This window comes from Topomyia yanbarensis, chromosome 3, assembly GCF_030247195.1.
Source record: "Topomyia yanbarensis strain Yona2022 chromosome 3, ASM3024719v1, whole genome shotgun sequence".
NCBI lineage: Eukaryota > Metazoa > Arthropoda > Insecta > Diptera > Culicidae > Topomyia > Topomyia yanbarensis.
Genome location: NC_080672.1, coordinates 24246785 through 24268665, shown reverse-complemented (window position 1 = coordinate 24268665; position 21881 = coordinate 24246785). Strand labels below are relative to the sequence as shown.

General features: G+C 39.5%; 4 protein-coding genes across 5 annotated transcripts in view; 2 read left to right on the top strand and 2 right to left on the bottom strand.

Annotated features, from left to right (window-relative positions):
- The first annotated feature begins 577 nt into the window (after positions 1-577).
- Positions 578-2893, top strand: LOC131689373 (nucleolar GTP-binding protein 2). The gene is made up of 2 exons (XM_058974422.1): positions 578-1333; positions 1389-2893. Exons 1-2 carry the CDS (start codon positions 743-745, stop codon positions 2835-2837), a joined length of 2040 nt encoding a protein of 679 aa, XP_058830405.1. The 5' UTR covers positions 578-742; the 3' UTR covers positions 2838-2893.
- Positions 2894-2901: 8 nt separating this feature from the next.
- Positions 2902-3584, bottom strand: LOC131689374 (uncharacterized). Its single transcript, XM_058974423.1, has one exon. The coding sequence runs from the start codon at positions 3582-3584 to the stop codon at positions 2988-2990; it is 597 nt and encodes a 198-aa protein (XP_058830406.1). The 3' UTR covers positions 2902-2987.
- Positions 3585-3591: 7 nt separating this feature from the next.
- LOC131689375 (uncharacterized) lies at positions 3592-4260 on the bottom strand. 2 transcript variants are annotated; one of them, XM_058974425.1, is made up of 3 exons: positions 4197-4260; positions 3908-4027; positions 3592-3850 (listed from the first exon to the last, which is right to left on the bottom strand). In XM_058974425.1, the coding sequence occupies exons 2-3, from the start codon at positions 3931-3933 to the stop codon at positions 3592-3594; spliced, it is 285 nt and encodes a 94-aa protein (XP_058830408.1). In that variant the 5' UTR covers positions 3934-4027; positions 4197-4260. The 2 variants fall into 2 exon arrangements, with proteins under 2 accessions (XP_058830408.1, XP_058830407.1); XM_058974424.1 differs by lacking the exon at positions 4197-4260 and having other exon boundaries at positions 3908-4146.
- A 10494-nt stretch (positions 4261-14754) lies between these two features.
- LOC131691349 (solute carrier family 25 member 16-like) overlaps positions 14755-21881 on the top strand; it is a 42575-nt gene continuing 35448 nt past the window's right edge. The window contains exons 1-2 of the mRNA XM_058977669.1: positions 14755-15724; positions 16702-16928. Of these exons, the coding sequence (XP_058833652.1) occupies positions 15574-15724; positions 16702-16928 (378 nt within the window). The 5' untranslated portion in view covers positions 14755-15573. The remainder of the gene's footprint in view (positions 15725-16701; positions 16929-21881) is intronic.

Here is a 21881-nt window from a genome sequence, read left to right as displayed (position 1 = left end):
AAATTGTTTTACTCTTTTTATTTCATTTCAATTCACAGGATAAAATGTATAGAAAACAAAAAATGCATTAAAAAACTAATCTACCGTTGGTTAATCCTATTTTATGCATTGTTAGAATAAAATATCAATAAGCATTCCGAGAATAAAAATACATTATGCTATGATAGCATATTACCCAGTTTATGCATCCCGATGGGTGAATAGACCGAATATGGTTTTTGCATAAAGTTTATGCTATTTAGTATTTTTCTTTTTCTCCGTGTAGTTTCCATTTAACCACGGCAAAAATTACAACTCATTGATAGGTTTTTTATACTCAAATTTAAGTTGAATTTACCTAATTTTGAGTTCACCCCAAACAACTCAAAAGTACCTTCCTCCACGGAAGACCTCGACTGAGTCGAATCTCTCTTTTTGTTTTTGACAACACTAATAAGTGCGAAAGCGACGCACAACTCAAAAGTAAGTTAAAAGAACTTATTCTGCAGGTTGTTTTATTTAACCGTGTAGGGCGACTCGGCTCTAAAAACGAAATCAGCATATATTTTCATCCACAGGGCTATCGATGGTTTGACAGATGATATACAATCAAAACATGACCACGTTTTTGAACCAAAGCGAAGTGGCTGTTGGTACGATTGAAAACAGCATCAGCAAGTTCTCGTTGATTTCGTTGTAATATATCAGTTTAACTCACAATTATTTACTATCGCCGACCAGTGACATAAACAAACCGATCAAGATGCCAAAAGTAAGCTCGCGTTCGGGTCCTCCCCGAAAGTTATCGACCAACAAATCGAAACATTCGATGAACCCGGAACGCTCAACCGAGGGTTTGAAAGGAGTGGCCAAACCTCGCACCAAATCCACTATCAAGCGGCTACAGATGTACCGGAACTTCAAAGCGAAGCGTGACAGGAAAGGAAAGATTCTTACACCGGCTCCCTTCCAAGGCTGGGTTTCCAGCGGTACCGTGGCCCGGGTTGAACCGTCGCCCAAATGGTTTGCCAATTCCAGAGTGATTTCTCAGAGCTCCCTACAAAAGTTCCAGGAAGAGATGGGTAAAGCGATCCGAGATCCGTACAAAGTGGTAATGAAGCCGACCAATCTGCCGATCACGTTGCTCAATGAAACGGCAAAGTATCAGCGGGTGCACCTACTCGACACGGAAGGATTCGACACGACGTTCGGACCGAAGAGACAGCGGAAGAGACCTTCCCTGAAGGTGCGGGATTTGGAAGATTTTACAAGAAATGCGGAGGAATCTGCGGAACGATATGACGACAGTAAGGATCGTGATTTGAAACGGGATGATGGAGGCGTTAAAGAGCAGGTGAGTTTTGGTCAGTCAAGAAATTAGAACAAAATTGAAAAATTTATCTTTCTAGGTTCGCGAATGGATATTTGCAGCTGGTCAGAGCAAACGTATCTGGAACGAACTTCATAAGGTGATTGATTCGGCTGACGTGTTACTGCAGGTGCTGGATGCCCGGGACCCTATGGGAACACGTTCAAAGTACATTGAAGGTTTCTTGCGAAAGGAAAAACCTCACAAACATCTGTTTTTCATTCTCAACAAAGTGGACCTGGTTCCGATTTGGGTGACCCAGCGCTGGGTTGCGTTGCTTAGCAAAGAATATCCAACTATTGCTTTTCACGCTTCGCTGACACATCCGTTCGGAAAAGGAGCGCTGATCAATCTACTTCGTCAAATCGGAAAGCTGCATGTGGACAAGAAGCAGATAAGCGTTGGGTTCATTGGCTACCCGAACGCGGGCAAATCTTCGGTTATCAATGCCCTACGAAGCAAAAAGGTGTGTAAAGTGGCTCCCATAGCTGGTGAAACGAAAGTTTGGCAGTATATCACGCTGATGAAAAGGATTTTCCTAATCGATTGTCCGGGAGTGGTTTATCCAACGGCGGAAACCGACACCGAGAAAGTACTGAAGGGAGTGGTTCGGGTGGAGCTCGTCAGCAATCCGGAAGATTACATTGAGGACGTGTTGAGGCGTGTTCGAAAGGAGTATATGGTCAAGACGTATGGAATTTCCGAGTGGAGTTCCCATATTGATTTCCTGGAGCAGGTCGCTCGGAAGACCGGTAAATTGTTGAAGAAGGGAGAACCGGACATCCAGACGGTGGCTAAAATGGTTTTGAACGATTGGCAGCGAGGTCGATTGCCGTTCTACGTTGCTCCGGAAGGATTTGAAGTGCCTAAGTCAGTGCTGGATCAAACGGTGGATGGGGAAGTACCGGCGGAAGATCAAAAAAGTTCGTATTCCGGAGTAACTGCAACCCCAACCATCCCAGAATCAATTAAGAAGGGTAAAGAACTGTTCCAAATTCAGGACTTCCGGAAGATTAAGGTGAACCTTGAGTTCGAAAGCGATGATATTAGGGAAATTGATAAAATTGACTTGGAACTACTGGAGAAGCTGAAAGAGGAAAAGAAAATCGAAGCGTCAAAGAAAAGGAAGAAACAATCGGCGGCGGAGAATCAGGAAAACGTCGAAGGGGATGACGATTCATCAGGAATTTCCGACTTCTATTCCGAAGATGAGTATGACGAGGAAAAGGAAAAAGTGGTACACAAAAGTGCCAAAGGTAAATCGGTTGCCAACGGGACTGCTGCTGGTAAGGAAAAGAGTAAAACGAAAACTGCTAGTGGCAGCTTCATTGTCGAAGAAGATAAGGCGGGCGAAAATAAGCTTCTAAAAATGACCGCCAAACAACGTAGGGCGGTGGAGCGAGCTTCCAAGCGAAAAAAGATTGGAAGCAATTTCTATGAAACTCACAATGTCAAAAATAGGAACCGCAACAAGAAATCTGTTGAATAGTTGAGTATGTTTTTTGCCTTTTCAGGTATCTAGTTAAAAATAAATTAATTACACTTGTAGAAAGTGAAAAATAAACTTAATTTTATTCAATTAGCTATTTTCATAAGTCACTCGGTAGAATGAAAAGATAACTCAAGTATAGATTATAGTCTACCTTCTTTTCTTTCGATACAGAACCCGGCTCACCTCAGCCAAGTTCAAATCGGTAACCGCCGGTACCATAGCTTTAGCTCGTAGTTTCGCCAAATGGCCCGGTTCTTTGCGCAACAAACACTGTTCCTCCTCCAGGCAGTCGCAATAATTGGAAATCCTTACGTTACTCCGCAAATCGTTTGCCGTCGTTACTCGTATCGAATGCTGCGAACAGAACGGTTTAACCGCCCAACTGTCCCCGTAGGGTCGATCGATCTTCTGCCCGCAGCGCTGTCTGTCCGGAAACTGATACTGACAGCGGACAATGGCATAGCTATCTGTGATGGTCGCCACATCGTCCACATCCGGCATCATGGCAAGAGACAGCGAAGGATACACCAGAAAGGCGAACAACGTCACCGCCACCAGTACCAGTATCGGCAGGAAAAGCGCGAAATACTTATCCGGAAGGTAGGTCAGTCCCAAACCATCTAAAACATGCGTCGGAACAAACGCCCACAGGACGTACAGAATGAAGAGCGTCTTGAAAAGCAAAAATAAGCCGAAACCGTAGATTGCCCGCGATGGTGTCGGGGCCGGTGTATGTTCCGGCATTTCTGCTTCAATAATGTTGATAATGTTCCGAGACAGCCGGTCCGAATTGAGCTATCGTTTCGCAGCACAGTAGCAAGGATTCGAAAAAAGAATTCACTCCGACTCGCACGTTCTTGGCTTGCTGACTGCGAAATTCAACCAGCAACAGATTGTTCTCTAGCCGTAGAGACTTTTCGATGAAACTTCGCTTTGGTTCGCTGTCAATCCTAAGCACGTCGAAGGCGATTTCTGCTTCTCGGCGGGACGGGAACGGAATTTTGAGAGAGCTGTCGGGAGTATGTTATTTTTATATGATGCTAATACTGCTGCATGAAACAACTTACGCAACAATATCACTGTTATTTGACATGATTGAGTAGACGAAAGCGTTTGAATTTTTGGTGCTTCTGCCGATTAATCGAACATTTTTAGCTATACCTCGCAGTTAATTTTAAGAAGTTAATAGGTTTGTTCCAGCACACGGAAGTCACTCCGGAGTAAACAGGAGCAAAAAATCTTTGCTCCTTTTTACTCCGGTTTGCTACCAGAAGAAGAAAAAAGAGAAGAAGAGAGTACAGGAACGATTTTCTCCGGAGTACTTCCAGTTTCTCCTGGTACTGGAACAGACCTAATCTCGCTCGTTTTATCGTTCTCCAAACAGGCTGACGTTTGTATGTTTTGGCCTTATCGGCCTTATCACATGCAAAACGAGGGATCGGACAGTAGTTCGTTACCCCTGAAGCTGAGCTGCAGTCAGTGATGCCAAGTATGTTGGCCATCGATTAGAGGTGCCAAATGATTTTGCTCAAAATTTGTATTATACTTTTCATTGGAAACGCGCCTTTCATGAATTTTTGATGCGACAAATATATCATTACGGCTTAAAAGCCAACTGTCAAAATTCTCTTTGAAAGGGAATTTCGGACAAACCGTTACAGAATTTCCTTTCAAAGAGAATTTTGACAGTTGGCTATTAAGCTGCAATCATATGGTTGTCGAGAATTGAAATATATTACACGGTAAAAAAAACTTTACTCATTTTATGTATTGCCCATTTTCGGAAGTTATTCGAGCTGTCAAAAAATGGGTATTTTGACATTAAAAATGTCTTACTCCACTATCTGGGGCTAGGTGTCATTCTGAAATCTAAACTATCTCCCATGTAACGAAACTATGTAAGGTTTGCACGCTTATAACTTCGATATTACTAGATGGATTTTAATCATTCATACACCAACCGATTCAGAAACACCTAACTTAAATATTGGTAATAATTTAATATCTCCCCAATAAAAGTAGACTTTTAAAAATTGGTAAAATTAAAAAGTTCACGAAAAACGGGAAAATTACCATTTGTGTGGCAGATTTCTCAGACACAGCCGTCATTAAAGGGTAGGTTAGTGGCTCACTCACACACGAAAAGTCATAAATAGAAGCTACGCATGTCCGTTTAAATCAGTTGTTGCTCTTATCCCATACGAGCAACATCTTCTCCGGGCGATGCAATAAGCGCTATCGATTTTCGGCAACGTTTGCATTTGCACACACTCGCACCCAAGTGACTAAACCATATACGGTTAGTTTATAAATAGAGGTGACGCGTACCCGTTTGAATCAGTTTTTGTTCTTATGTCGAACGGGTAAGATCATGGCTGCAGCGTCTGAGCACTACAATAAGCGGTAGACGCTATGCATTTTCGGCAGCGGTGGCCGTGTGCGGATTTTTCGGGTACCAGCACGGTGTCACAGAATGATTTGCAAAGTGGGTGGGCGGGGTGGTTTGGATTTAATTCAATACGGTGTGTGCTGCTTAAAAGTGTTCCGTTGAAAAAAATATCTTTATTTTTATGCATGCGTGTGCGTTGTAACTTGTTAATCCATGTTTACGGCGCTTTGAAGATGCGTAGGGTAAAGAGCCTATTGGTTTTCATATGTTTCATTTTTCGGTTGTTTTTTTTTGAGTAAGGCATCTGACAACGTGCTTCTGTACTTATTGCACTGTTCAGCAGCGTAGTATTTTATATAGGAGAGTACACTCAGGTTTTTTACGCGGATTATGAAATTTACGCGGTTTTCATTCACGCGTTTTTTTTTGAAATTTACGCGGTTTTCATTTACACGGCCTGTACCCCTGCGTGAAATAACCTGAGTGTAATTGCATCGGAAACAATCACATTCCCAGCAGAACTTTTTGTTTTCTAATTTCAAACACTTTTTTTTCGTACTGCAAACAACGGAAAATTTTTAAAACAGAACTTACCGTCCCAGCAGCAATTTAAGCGGGTGTTCTTTTTCGATTCAAATTCAAGCCATGTCTTAAGCGTTACTGGACTTAAAATTGTTTTCCCAGTTTATCCAGTCAGAATATCTGTCCTACCCTATGTATTTAAAACACAGTTCTAATTGCGTTTTAAAGTATACAACAAATAGAACGGTTAGGTATACCAATTTTGATTTTAAAATAAATCTGTTTTAAATTATGAAACAAACCGCTGTACTGAAGATATAATTGTGTCAGTCCTATTACCACATAAAACACCTATATAACATAAAACGCTGCAGAATTGGTTTAATAATACCATGCTTACACTACAGAGTTATAACACGTTTTAATAATTAGCAACAAGAAAAATGTCACCAACATAGCATAAAAACCCGTTTTAACTGGTAGTGCGAACGTTGCATAACAATGTAATTTATCAAATAATTTCATTTTTTCCACCACTAATCGATCAAGAAATACTTACACTTAAGATTGTTTACTTAAGTTCATTAGTACATTATTGAAAATTTAAATGGAAAATGAAATTTCATATTTCATGGAGAATCTGTATACATATTTCCGTTGGCGGGCGTGGGCTTCCTCATCACAGTTCTCAATATGGAACTTTTCTTTTGAATATATTTTCTGGACAGACCAGCCTATTTTGACTAGATGGATCAGCCAAATAATGCCAATCACATAGTGAGATACTTGATTAATTGTAATAATAGATTACCGTTAAATGACCTTCAATAAATTATGTTTTAATGGGGAGGGTATAAAGCAAATTGTAACATATGAAAACAGGCGAGTGAGCAAGAACGTGAGTCGATATGTGTGATAGATAAAATTCATTTGCACGCTCTTGAAAAAAGCTATATTTTTAATGTCACCGTGGTCGTGTCCTGTACACAACCCTTAAATTTTTTTTGTTTCTAGCAATGAGTACTTTTTATCCATTTCACTACTACTCGATGAGGTAATGTCAATGGGTATATTGATCTTGATAACGGGTGAAAAATCCTTAAGCATTATTTCAAGCGAGTTAGCCTGCAAACTAAGGATCGTAGTGGAACCTGCAAATTATCGCCCTGCGTCGGAGTCCGTGGCGGAAACGGAACATTTCGGCAATGCTCCGAAAACAACGTCTGTTTAGACTACTGAGGATGTTGAAAATATGCGCCAGTTCGGCATTTTTAGAGCAGCCAAAAGATCCAGCCATCAAAAATATAACCAGTTGGCGGTTTTATTTTGTTAAGTAGAATAGGATTTCTATCTAAATTCCTATACTTTTATAAGGAAACAATAATGTGAAATTAATGTTATGTTGTTTTTTTTTAATTCAGAAATAATTCTATTGACAGTATTTTTCATTCTGGCGCGAATTTCATGAATGGGTATTTTTTACGCATTTTGTTGTAACAGTTCTGCGAAAAATAATGCGTGAAACATACCCAGGTTGACGTACAAGGTCTGTACTCATTTATGGGTACGAACGTTTTACCCATTTAATGGGTTATTCCACTTTTATTGAAAATGAATAGTTTTCTACGCATTAATGGGTACTTGATTTTATCAGTGTATAACTATAGCAAACCGATTTAACAAAATAAATTCCGTTTCATAAAATAATTTTTTGATTTACATACGTGCTACTTGTGGCTAAAAATTACACGATATTTCTATGAAATTCGCCGTATTTTTTGTCTGAGTGTATGAAATTCGCTGTTTTTTTGCCTGAGTGTACTAATGAGTGTACTAGAGGGAGCGCTACTGTCTTCATGTACTCACGGACTGAAACATGGGGTCTCGTTCTAGCATATTGTATCTCATTGCTTTGACATGTATGTACCCAGGCAATAAATATCAAGCTAATGGGCCTATCATATGAAAGAGCGAGATAATACACCATCTGTCAACAGCAGCATGCGACCTCTAGTATAGTCTTTTGACAATAAAGAAATCGTCGAAATATGTATATTAACTAAATTAATTGTATACTAATTGGCAACGGCAACCGTATTTTTTTATTAGATTGGCTAAAAATTGTGCTTCCTAACATTTAGGTTTTTGCATGTTTTGTTTACAACAAAATTTTTAACCCATTCATGCCCATATTGTTTGTGGACAACAACGCTTTTAAACAGCTAAAACTTTTGATTGAGCCAAGGTTTGCTCACAAAAACAAGTAAGGCTAATAAATGTGACCATTGCCTTTCATTTGAGTATTAACAGCTATAAGGATCAGTTCTAGAACTGAAGTTATTGCAACTAGTCTGATTGGACTCCGATGGAGCAGTGCTGCCAGGGACAGTTTACGTTGATGACGGAGAATGAATTTTTCAGATGTCTTCGTTATGTTGCAATATTATTGAAAACTGATGTAACTTATCAATTTAGATTGTTTTGGCTACGTTTTCCTCGCAAGTGGACTATAGGAATCCTTAGGAGTGTGCGGGTTAAGACATATTCTGATGCAGATTAGTATCGTGAGTTAATATCTCAGACCTTTTTCACTTTTAAGGCCCTAAACTTTTGAAAAAAATCATTTTTTAGTTTGTTTTCTTTTAGGACAATAACACATCCAAACCCATGCGACTTGCACGACTCTATAGGTTGCCTTATCAGATCTACCATAGTTTGCAGATTATACTTGGGATGGCAGGCTGCTAGCGGATTGCAAAAGTACCAGATCATGCTGTGTGGGTTGATGTCCCGGTTAACAATGAGGCGAACGAGATATTTGCAGATACGTTATTTAGTAGGACAACTGTCAGTTTGTTGGTTGAATTTAATTTGGGTTTTTTCATTTAAAAATCAGAAAAGAATAATTAAGGTTTGAGAATGATATGAGTGTACTCGTAAGGACACCTGCTATCAATACATATGAAAAACTGAGGCAATTTTTCCAAATTAAGGATCCCTATTGCAAATATTCTAGCAGAATTGTATTAAGCATTGGAAGATAAAAATTGAGCAGCTTCTAGCACTGCGAGGGAAGCACATCTTTATGAAAAAGGCTTTTCGGTTTTTCTTGACCCCAACGATTTCAAGGAAAAATAGTTGTTAATCCTTACCTGCACTAGAAAAAAGTTGAACATGAAAGGGTTAAATGGTGGGTACCAAATGTTATGTTTAAAGGTTAATACATAATGAAGCCAAATCTACAATCGAACAGTCAGATGGCTACCTATCGTGCAAAGTAAACAAACATTTTTCTTTCGGAGAACATGAAAGAAAAACATTAGTGTTGACAAAAATTATATTATGGCAAAATGTTTCAATCAAGACAATTAAGACACTTTGTTCAGTTTATTATACTTTTTGTACTTTTTGTAACATACATTATACATTAAATTATATGGAGGAGTATTATAAATAAAGTGCAGTAAGCCACGAAACAGAGTGTTTCCAATTTACTCCGTATGAATTTATTGTACAACTCGGTTGAAGTCACTCAAAGTTACAGCAAAAACTGTGGGTGCCAGGAACAAAGATGTAGGCATCATTTTATGCAGTGTCTGTCAAAATTATTTTTTGAAAGAAATTCAAAACGAAACGTTACTGGCCAACAGTTAATGAAATAGAAAAATTTTCTTTTTTATTTACAATCAACATCTGCGATTGGCGAGAAACGGTATGTCCAAAAATTTCCACTCAAAGTGAATTATGACAGTTGAATTATACGCTGTAATCATATATATGTCGAGAAATGTAGATTGGATGTTGTTGGCTCGAATCGAAACTCACCGAATGCCAAACAAAGTTCATTCTGTCCCGTCCAATTGGCGAAATTGTTAGAGCACAACGGGAAGCTGGAGAGACAATTATTTCCCGTATTACGTTTTAGGAAACTTCCGGTAATCATCCGATGCCCTTCAATAACATCTGTTTAAGGTGTGCTAGTACGATGCCGCATAACTGATACCTAGGAACTGAAGCGGCGCAAAGTCTCTGAGGATCCGCCGGGCGAGGTTGCCACTGTTCCACCTGTGATCCTCTCAGTTGCTCTGCTTACTCAAACATATAGCCTCAGTTGCTCTGCTTACTCAAACATATATAGTTTAGGTCAGACTGAGCGGTAGCGAAATCGGACAGCACGGCTAAAAAGTGGCGGAGCCACATTCGATGGTGGAATCAAAATAACATTGGCACCGCTAGCAAAATGTGAACACTCCGCATCAAGCGGGGCACATTGTTTTATGTGTGAGTACGGTCTGTACCGAATTCTATAACAAAACAATAATAAACAAAATCAGTTCATGTAATCATTTTACTTTCGGGATGGTCAGATGCTGAGTTGGAGCTGATGCTGATATTTTGATGCGGGAAACCAAAAATTCTGACTCGGAATCGATTGCTTCATTTGCGCTGAAATTTCGCCAGAAACCGGTCAAAATGCCGAAGGAGTTTAGGTAATGTAAAAATCAGTTCCAGATCAAATTCTAATTGCCCCTTTGATTGCAACTTAAGCTTAGCTGTGGCTGGTGCTGAAATTTGGATGCGAGATTCGACTAACGTGGATTCAGCAAATCAAATGGAACCAATCACAGTAGACGTAAGCAATGCGCGCAAATCCGCTCGGCTTTCAGTACATTTGTTCCAATACACGCTTCTTGCTCCCAGTTGCTCCGGAGCAAACAGGATCTCTTTTTACTCCGGTTTTCTACCAGAAGTAGAAAAAAAGAGAAGGGATTAGAGGAACGACTTCCTCAAAGTTTTCTCCGGAGTATTTCTAGTTTCTCCTAGCACTGGAATAAACCTATTTTGACATCATTCCTTTGTTTTGCTGCAAGCAGGTTTCTAGAATCTCGCATCCTAATGTTTGCTCCAGCTCAGTTTCTCGCCATGACTCTGTCAGTGATCTAACCTAGGGGTAAAATCAGCGAAATTAAATGCATTTCTTTCCATCTAAATAGAAATTCATAATATATTATGCGTTGCGTGCAATGTATTTTGCGTTGCGTGTAAGATGTCACCAAAACCCTACAAACAACTATCCCTACATTCAACAAAACGTCGAACAAAAATTGATCAGTGTAGAACGTTTGTTGAACAGACTTTTTTGCAAGGGAGTACAAAGTTGATGCAAAAATGAAAATGAAATTTTTTCAAATTTGATGCAAATTTGTAACCGTCGTGATTCACTGGTTGGGCCACACCCTTTGTTCAACTAATGAATTGGATTTGCTAGTTGGACCTAAAATGCATCTGCTCACATCTCTAATTACTGTCAATTTAATTGTAAACGCACATATAACTCAAAGAGAATAGGAAAAGAGACGAATAGTGTGAAGCCAAAAATACCTTATTGAGCAGACCAATCGTGCAATGTAAATAAACATTACTCATGCCTGAGTTGGACGAGATAAGTATTGTAAATCTATCAAAAAAAATTGAATTTTCGTCAGAATTTAGTGCAATCGTGATTGTAAGGTGCATTCTAGAGTCTATGTATGAGTAAAAACAAGTTTTAGAATTATTTCATGTCTTTGTTTCGAAATGCACATCGTTTGATAAACAAATCCAACGATCGACAAAAGGTTTGTTTTCAAAATATAATAGGAGTCATTTAAAGTGCTGCCTTTGGAAACGGTTGCCAAATTCTAGTGTTAAAATCATCGTAAAGGGAGTGTTGCCGTTTTGACTGATTTTCACTCTGCGTCTCTTTCACTATTCTCTTTGATATAACTTATGTGTGCGCATATATAATTTATACAGTTGACACATAGAAGGTATGTGTGCGCTGTATAATACAGCGCAAATTCGTTAGTTGGGTGTTCGCTAGTTGGGCTGTTCGTTAGTTGGGTGTTCGCTAGTTGGGGCATGCCCCAACTAAAAGACACTCTTATGTCAAAACTGAAAGTCAAAAACTGATTGACGTTTGAATGTCATTGATTTCAAAGGGTTCATTGGCTGATTTCTGTGGCGATCCAGAAAAAAATCATACTTTGAAATTCAATGGAATTTTATTTTTTGAATTCATATTTCGGAATGATTTTAGTGAAATAAATGTGTTAAATATTTCGCTTCTTCCATTCAGCATCATTTAGTTTGTGTCGCTGTAACCACCGGTTACGACAGTTGTTAGTTGGCTTTGCCAAATTGATAAGTGTCGCTAGGTTTGCTCATTCCCTTTCCCAATCCCTAACTCCTACTCTGTGTAAAACATCAAAATGTGTGAGTGATGGCCTTCCAAGTCCAGGTTGTCATCTGAGACGGGTGGGTCACTCACGCAGAAGGGTTGCAGGCGCTCACCCAAGGTGTCTCATCACAACGGTGTGAGCATAACGTAGCGCAACATGCTATCCATCGTTGTCGCAGCCATTGGAAGGGCTGCCAAGGTTTTGACAAATTAAATGTCAGTTCGGATGATATTGCAAAAATTGAGGTTTTTCGGTATCATCCGAGCTGAGTTAGGCTCGGCGGTCGCCAAGATACTTATTTTCGGTTCTCGACATTCGAGGAAGTCAGAAGTGCGCGCGGTTTTTTCTCATTATTCAATGTGATTTTTCTTGTACAGTTTAAGTGGTGTATTGTGTGAATAATGTTCTTTTTTGTTGTTTTAGATACAGATAGATTAGAGTAAAAGTAAAAGTTATATATACATTAATTATGAACGGTTATAGTACGGTTAGTAAATAGTGATAGCGTATTGTCCTAGTATAAAACAAATTGTAAATTTTTGTATGTATTTTAACAGTGTCACAAAACGAAGAAAAAACGAAGAAATTGAAAAGCACGAATCACATACAAATTAAAATCAAGTCAAAAAGGTAAAATTGCTACATAAAACAGGTTAAAAGATGGTGCGGGATAGGGTTTCGAAACACCTTAGTATATGCTAATTTGCGCTGTGCAGGTCCACAGCGGGCCTTTTTTTCTCTGGCTTCGGACTACGTCCGAAAGGTTTCTTCGCAGGAAGCACGCTCAACAGAAATCCTCAAAGCGAACCGATTAGAGAACCGAGAGTCCTTGCTGAAGAACCCTAGATCCGACGCACTGGGGAGATTCGCCGCCATTTTTGGCAACTCCGCCAGTGTGCAACGCCGCCATTGTTATAGACGGTGTACAATTACGAGGTCGGCAGGTTTGTCGCCTTCAAATTTCCGGACCGTTTTCCTGCCACCAGCGAACCCAGATCCACCAGAATTTGCCATGGCTGTAATAGTCAGCCGCACAACCACTGTAAACCTGCACCAGATAAAAAGATCCGCAAGTAGCTAAATCGTGACGTCACATAGCATTAAGTTTAGTTAGAGTATGGTAATAAATTGTATGTATAAATTAAAATTCTGTACCATCTGTATATTCTCGTATAACATTGTCCGTACAATAACACCACTACTTTGAATCGGTTCCCGGACTCGAAAGGAGTCGTCAGTCCTCGTCCTAGGATGTTTCCGCTGAAAGAGCATTCACGGTATCGCTTTTGAGCATATTAAAATATTGCTTTACCTTTTTAGTTGTCCACCTTGGTTGCAGCAGCGATTGATGGTCCGGTTTCCCCTGTTCCCGAAGTGAATGAGTTCCGTGGTGAGTACAACTAAAACCCTGAATGTATACCAGCAGTAGAGAGCATAATCCCCCTCCAACCACCCACTGAGCAAGTCTAGAGGTTACATCGCAGAGACGTTAGTTTAGTAACTTTTGCAGGTCATCTCTGATGTATTCAATCACATTATCCAATCTTTTTTAGCTAGTGGCAACGTAGTATGTGTGTGCTTTATCGGCTTTTTCCCCGACGGTGTATCCATTTCCTGTTTTATGTGAAGGAATTTATCAAAAAATAATTGATGGCAAAAAGAACACTAATGACATACTTTGTCACAAAAAACAACTTTAAACTGGAAGGAAACAGCCAACTTTTGTGAATTGTAAAATATTTCTGTTTGTTTTTTATGAAAGAAAACAAAAAATCAGCGTTTCCCTTGGGTAATTTTTGTCAGCTGTCAGTTACCCCAATTAACGGATACGATTCGCTAGTTGGGGTGCAGTCGTGACCCAACTAACGAATTTGCGCTGTATTAGCATTTCTTCTTCATATGAATTTTAAGTGGTTTGAAGCAAATATAATTAACGTTTGGATTTTTTTAAGTGTAGAGTAATCTGCCTCTAGGATAGTACAGTAATTCTACAATAATGTACAATAAAGTCTAATGTTTCGCTACAATACAAAATAACAACGTTTCTACCACAGAGAAAAGACATCCATGATCGAACAAAAATATTTAAAAAACGCGTGTAAATGTTTGAATTAATGTACGATAAACACTAGCACCGCCACACCAACCTATCCCAACTATCCGTCAAATCCATTCCGGAACCGGTTCAAAATCCTGAATGGATTCAGTATGGAATCTTGCCCAAAGAAAACAACCGATTCCGTCTCTATCGGTTGATGCATTTGATCTGGAATTAATGCTGGAAGTCCGAACCGGTTCCGGACTAGTTTGACTGGGTAGAGAAATAACCGCTGTCAATTCTGTCGAACTCAGCCACAAAAAAAAACATGACGACAGTAGCGCACCTGGTTTGGAACTACCTTCGAAACCGTTAGAGATTTTACACAAGTTGAATGCTGAAGATGGACGTCTGTTCTCTGTGATAATATATATTGTTTTATGATTGAAGGGTTAACGCTATTGTAGATTTATATCCGGGGGAGAGGGTTCCCTTCTCTCGTGTGGGACGATTGTTCAAATAAGTGTTTAATTCCTCACAACGCATTAACGTTGATCAGGTCGTAGTTCGACTTTTGCACGAATCTGCTCTTGGACAATTACAACCGGTCAACTCATTACCTTCTATTGGGTAATTGATTTTAGACGTGTAAACATTTCCAGTCACAGGACTGCACTCGATGCGTCGGGTCGTTCTGTCAAAATTTATGTGCAGTCAAAATTCCATGGTCTTTGTTTACCTACCCACCACCCCACAAAAGCGAATAATAATATTCATTCCTTTTCTCTGTGTATGGAAGCATTAGTGCGCGACATACGCGGATCGAGAGGCACTCCTTGTCCAAACTTGCCGCTGACCGATCATTACCAGTTCGATCTTTGCTACGATCAGTTGTGTTTTGTTTCGGTGTGCGATTCGTCGATCTCTTGTCTACCTTCCTCTCATCGGTTCGGTTCCGCAGTGGTGTGTGGTAACGGCATAATATACATAATCGCTGTTGGCGTGTCAAAAGCGAGGAAAACTTTCACCTCCAAAATTACTTGCGCTCGTGACGGGTAATCTTCGGATCCGCCGTGGGATTCTGCTTACCGTTCATTAGTGTATCCCTCTGAAAGTTTTGTACTAGTGTTAATCCCCAGCTAGTTATAACATCCGAAGTGCCCTGAATCAAAACGTGACCTCGATTGATATGTTGTGATTGATTTGTGCTCAGAATTGTGTTCAATAGCAAAATTTAATGCTAATCTACCGCTGTTCGAGTGTTTCCTGATAAGAGAAAGTTGTCCGTGCGTTGCCATCGGAAGATGCATGATAATGGTTCACAATTAATCGATTCGAATCGTGCTGTGTAAGGGAAGCTCTGAACAAGTGCGTCGTTTGTGTACAAAGGTCCGGTGAACCGAAAAATCGAAGAAGAGAATCGATAAAACAAGTTGTATGTGACCCACTTGTGTGGCCGCTTTTTTTTGTTCGCGTGGAATTCCGCCGTATTTGTCCGGTCCTCATCGTTGCCCGTTTGCTGTGTGCTTGGTACTGTTTCTGTTGTTGTTGTCTGGCCCAATCATGGAATCTCTCAAAAACAGTGACAGCAACGCCAAGGAAGTAGCACCTGCGGCAGCCAACACCGCGGCAGCGGCTATCACCGCCAAGGCAGCCAAAGCTGAAGCGACCAGAAAAAATTTGGATTTCATAACGAAGAACCTGCTGGCTGGCGGTATGTTTTCAAAACGATTTATGGAATGTCTGTGGGTTTTTAACCACGTGCGTGGGGATATAGTTTGAGTAGCTGGGATTTGACGTCATTACGAAACGGAGAAACCAAACTAATATTACGTTATGAAGTTGTACGGGTATTTTCGTACATATTCGTCTATTGCTATTAGATGGACTCGGGACAGAAACATAGTATGACGTTCGGACAGCAAAGTCCAAAATAGAGTTCGTTTAACCAGCGGCTATTTGCAGCTGTGTTTTTAAAACGTGTGATACGTTACACTGATAAGGTTTTGCTTTTAGCGCAAAATTGTTTAAATTTGTTTGAAGGTCATGCAAGTTTTATACATTTGTTTATCACACAAACAAGAGAGTACCTGATCTTCTGAATCAGAAAATAATATTTACTTTTGTAACATTATCCTTGCTATATTGTTGTAAAATTTTAGATTCGGGTACTAACTGTGAACACATGTACTTACCGCAACAGTGGAACAAATTGTCACAAAACCTGCGCAAAAGAGGAAGTCTGCTGACAAACAATACAAGCATTGAAATAAAAAATCAAATTAAAAGTAGCTACTCAAACAGTAGTACAGCAATAAAACCTGGCAAATTCATGTACACGTATAATGCGATGATTCCGACAAGTTGTAAAAGCATAAACACCAACTGTAGCATGACATAACTTTGAAAAAGGTAGCAAAAACTTGTCTACTCACTTGGCAAAACAAACATAATAAAAGAAAACTTGCGGTATTTTGATTGCCCCAATTCAACCAGGTTGACTTTTACGCTGCTGGCTCCGCAGTCAGTGAAGTGGGTATCGGGGTGGCGTCTCAAACCAGTAGCAAGGTCTCTGTGTAGTATGTAGCTGCTTCATTATGAGTTGCTCCAACAACTACTACCAGCTTAATGAATAGCTTCAAGCAAAGTTTTAATTAGTAAGTACAGCGTTTTCTGTATTCCCTTCCGCAGGCGTCGCCGGAATGTGTTCCAAAACGGCCGTGGCTCCACTGGATCGGATTAAGATTCTCCTGCAGGCACACTCGATCCACTACAAACATCTGGGAGTTTTCAGTGGGCTGAAACACATCGTCAAAAAGGAATCGTTCTTTGCGCTGTACAAAGGAAACGGTGCCCAGATGGTACGGATATTTCCGTACGCAGCGACACAGTTTACTGCCTTTGAAATTTACAAGAAGGTAGGTGAATTTATTTGGACCTTTAACCACAGACTAACAGACATAACACTATGAGGGAATTCCCTCAACAAACATCGATCTGACAATTTTCCCAGAACACTAGCTTCACCTTTTATTCACAGTCCCAATCACTCATTTACTGGTGTGTTACCCCTCAGGTTTGGGAACAATTTTTCACTAGTGGTCTATCCCCCTTATGCTTGTTCATATGTCAGTGGCGCCATAATTTCAAATGTGGCCACAGTCCCAACTACAAATATATTTAAAATGACCGTTAAAGCGGGCGAAGCTTTGTTTTTGAGTGTTATGTCTGTTAGTCTGTGCTTTAACATTAAAAAAACTGCTTTTTTGGTATTTTGGCACACTTTGGGAAATAGTTTTGCGAATATTACTGCAAAATTGCGTAACTAATAAATAAATGCGTAAAACGGACTTATATCTGACCATCACAACAGGTCACTTAAAAATCCCAACCAAATTTTATTTGGAATTTTGTGTATATGCAATCTGTCTCCCCCTGACCGTCAGTGATTTTGTGAATGAAACTTGTGTTCATCTATTTATTGATATCTTCGTAGAATATTCTTAGCCTTCGAGATGAAAGATGAAACATCCTTCATGTACAATAAATAAGTACCGCACGAATACATGCGATTTGGCATAATGACCATTTGGTATAATAGTCATTTGGCATAAAGTCATTTGGCATAAGGTCGTTTGGCATAATGGTTATTTGGCATATTCACTGCACTGAAACGAATACTTTAGACGTAATATTTGCTACAAAATCAAGAAAATCATGTTGGATTACAGGTTTCCGCTTACAAAACTATAAATCAATAGTAATTCTTCAAAAGGGCTAAAGAGACTTTTGTAAACAAACTTATTTCGCTCATTATTCCGCTACCGAGTTGAATTTCATGAAAAATACACATGAATCAACATCTTTATCCTTGAAATGATAACAAATTAGGAGAAATCAGCAAAACAAAAGTTTGTTTACAAATCTTATTAGCCCTATTCAAATGTTGATATGGAAATTAAAAAATTCCACCGCCTAATGTGGCTACGCCACATCGCTTTCCAACCGTACTGTACGACCGCTCAGTCGGACTTAAACTACCAATCCAGCTTTTTACGTGCCATAACGGGCGGTTCAAATTGTTCAGTTCGTAATACGTTTAATTGCCCTTTTTTGACAGTAATCCTTTACGTCAGATTGACAGCAACGCCCAGTTGAAGATGTCGGCCGTTCATTGAATAAACATCCAACGCATTGGACTAACGTAGGATGACTTAATCTCACTGGGTGGTTGACGTAAACGAATATTGCCAAAAAAGGGCCATTAAACGTATTAGGAACTAAACAATTTAGACCGCCATTATGGCACGTAAAAATCTGGGTAGCCCCTATGTTTGAGTAATCCGGGCAAACGAGTGGATTACAGGTTTGTTTGCAATGTATCGTCGCTTCCAACGCTATAAATAAAAAAAATATTTGCCACCGTCTAATGTAGCTACGCCGCTTTCCTTTTCGTGCTTATACCAAATAACTGTATGCCAAATGGCCTGACCAATACATGCTTGTATTACAGGTCGAACTCGATTATCCCAGGATTTCAAAAAAATCTCACCGCGGATAATCAGTACTACAGAACCTCTGACATACAATTGCTTGAAGATGATTATTGCATTACACTAGAGATGGTCGGGTTCGGGTTTTTGGACCCGAAACCCGGACCCGACCCGAACCCGACGGGTTTCGGGTCGGGTTCGGGTTCTATAAATTTAAGCTTCTCGGGTTCGGGTCGGGTTCCGGGTTTTCAAATTTGGAAATCTCGGGCTCGGGTCGGGTCCGGGTTTTTGCAATTTTGAACTTTCGGGCTCGGGTCGGGTTCGGGTTTTTCAAATTAGAAATGATCGGGATCGGGTCGGGTTCGGATTTTGAACAAAACAACCCAACTATTTCTTGATGCAGTTTGCGTCTGTACACAAAACCCAGTCTCTTTTTGTAGTAGTGTATTATACTTCTTGATACGAATGGATGACACATATACTACCCATGATCGCATAGTTGTCCCGTTTTCTATGGGATTTCCTATCTTTATGGGACTGATATGCGATCATAGGCAGTATAACCGTACTAAATGTTAGCATATTTGAATCGCTAGAATTCGTCGTTGTTTTCTGGTGCTCAAATATTGTATTCTTTTCATTCTTGTATAAAATTCCCTCTCTTAAGATTCGCAAGCTACTCGAATTATTTTATTTTTTAAACGAACATTCATTTTAGAGTATTCAACAATACGTTTCAAATCTAAAAGCTTTTTGTAATTTATTTTTCATGATAATTAATAACAAACCAAGTCCACAGAAATTTCTCGAAAAATATTGGTTCAACTTTCTATTATAAATTTCGATAGGTACTTTAAAACTGATACTTAGGCCGCGGTTAGAGTAAACGCGTGAAACTCGGCTAAAGTCTACAGCGAATCGTATCTACAGCAAAACGAGTTGAAATCTACGGGAAGTAGAGACAATAAAAAACTATCTATTGATCCGCTCCTGATTGGTCGTTTTGACAGTCGCGAGAAATCGAAAAGTGGGTGTCGCGAGTATACTGAATAGTAGTACTTTTTGCTACATATTGAATTATAATTGTTTTAACTATGTATATTATAAATAGAAACATGAATTAAAATGATAATTAAATTTCACGGCAGCACGATTTGTATATTCTTGGCATAGTTGGGATCTACGAGATGATTTTCAACCATTGACTACAAAGACAAATTCCCATATATTGAACTCACAGATTGTCAGATTGTCCCCGGGCTGGGCCGTTGCATGATCCGGATTTCTTCATGAAAATATATGAATTTCCACGCTCTTGAGGAATTAATCGCAAATTGTGTGTTCTGTTGAAGCCATTGACGGATTTTTTTAAAGTTTGGAGTCGTTCCGAAAGCTCCGTTGGAGATGTCGAAGCATCTCTACTGGCGCGCTTACCGTATAATCTGAAACATAATATAATTTAGATACCCCATCATAGATAGCCCTAATGATGTGACATAAAAAACGCATCAGGGAATCTTGATTGACACCCTTCGATACAAGTTTGACCGTACCAACCAGTAATAAATTATACAAATCTGCCTTTCCAAGAATGGTTTTTGATAAAGAATTAGAAATTTTGGTTAAGTGCGACGGGCAAGGTTGTTTGAAACTGTCACCATTAAGCTTTTTGTTTCCCCTTGAGTTAGCCACCGATTTATCCTGATTTCCGATTAAGATATCGACGATTTATAAGTTTCTCAGAACATTACAAATTCGATGTTCAATAATAGTCATTATAAATGCGAATTCTACTCGCCAGTGATTCGTTTTGCCATAGACAGATATAACTCAATGCGTATGGTGATTCGAATGATTCTACTACTCTTAGATGAGCCTTGGGTCCAGCTCGGGTGCCTAAAATTAGAAATCTTCGAGATCTTTGGTTGATTCTCCGCATTAGCAAGTTGGGTTCGGGTCGGGTTTCTCAAATTTTAAATTTTCGGGTCGGGTTCGGGTTTTCAAATTTCAAAATTCTCCGGGTCGGGTCGGGTTCGGGTTTTACAAAATTTTCATTCTCGGGTACGGGTCGGGTCCGGGTTTTTCAAATTTTATAATTTCGGGCTTGGGTCGGGTTCGGGGTTTTCAATTTTCAAGCTCTCGGGTTCGGGTCAGGTTCGGGTTCGAAAAAATTGAAACCAGAGCATCTCTACATTACACCTCGATAGTGGTGCATCGAGGAGACCGAGAGGGTTTATACGCTTTCTGTATGTTCTATGTTTCTTCATACTCTGCACCTGCGCATACCAACGCTCAACCACTAGTCTGTGCGCGTTGGCGTGGCCGACTGGCGGGTCGACGTGGATTGACTTTTGCTGTGTGCCGTGTTTGCAAACATTGTTCCACAATTTGATGGCGGTATTCGTGGACGGGGCTCACAGTGGGAGTCATTGTGTATCCATTTATCGGTCGACTTCGTCATCGTGCATAGACTATTTAAATTAATTTAATAATTAACCCATTCATGCCCATGTTGTTTGTGGACAACTACGTTTTTAAACAGCTATAACTTTTGATTGAGACAAGATTTGCTCACAAAAGCAAGTAAGGCTAATAAATGTGACTATTACCTGTCATTTGAGTATTAACAGTTACAGAGATCAGCTCTAGAACTGAAGCTATTGCAATTTTTTTGATTGCTTTCCGATGGAGCAGTGCTGCCAGGGACAGTTTACGTTGACGACGGAAATTTAATTTTTCATATATCTTCGTTATGTTGCAATATTATTGAAAACTGATCAAACCTATCAATTTAGACTGTCTTTAATTACGTTTTACACGCAATTGGACCATTGTAAATATTCTAGGAGAATTCTCGACAAACATATGATTACGGCCTAAAAGCCAACTGTCAAAATCCACTTTCAATAGAAATTCCAGACAAACCGTTACTAGTTGAACACAGTTCACAACAGTATATGAAAGAGAAAACTTTTCTCTTTTATTTACTACCAACATCTGTGATTGGCGTGTAACGGTTTGTCCGGAATTTCCATTCATAGTGGATTTTGACAGTTGGCTTTTAGGCCGTAATCATATGTTTGTCGAGAATTGTAGTGAGCATCGGAAGGTAAAAATTGAACAGCTTCTAGCACTGCGAGGGAAGCAACTATCTTTATGAAATTTAGCTTTTCGTGTTTCTTGATCCTACCGTTTTCAAAGAAAAATAGTTTTGAAACCCTACATGCACTAGAAATAAGTTGGGCATGAAATGGTTAAATTAATTTAATAAATACATAAGTAGAAACCTATTAGTTGTCGTTTTGTAATAATCGTAATTTTTCGTACTAGTGTACAATTGTTATGTGCTAGTCGTATGTCTAACTGTGTATGTGTTCG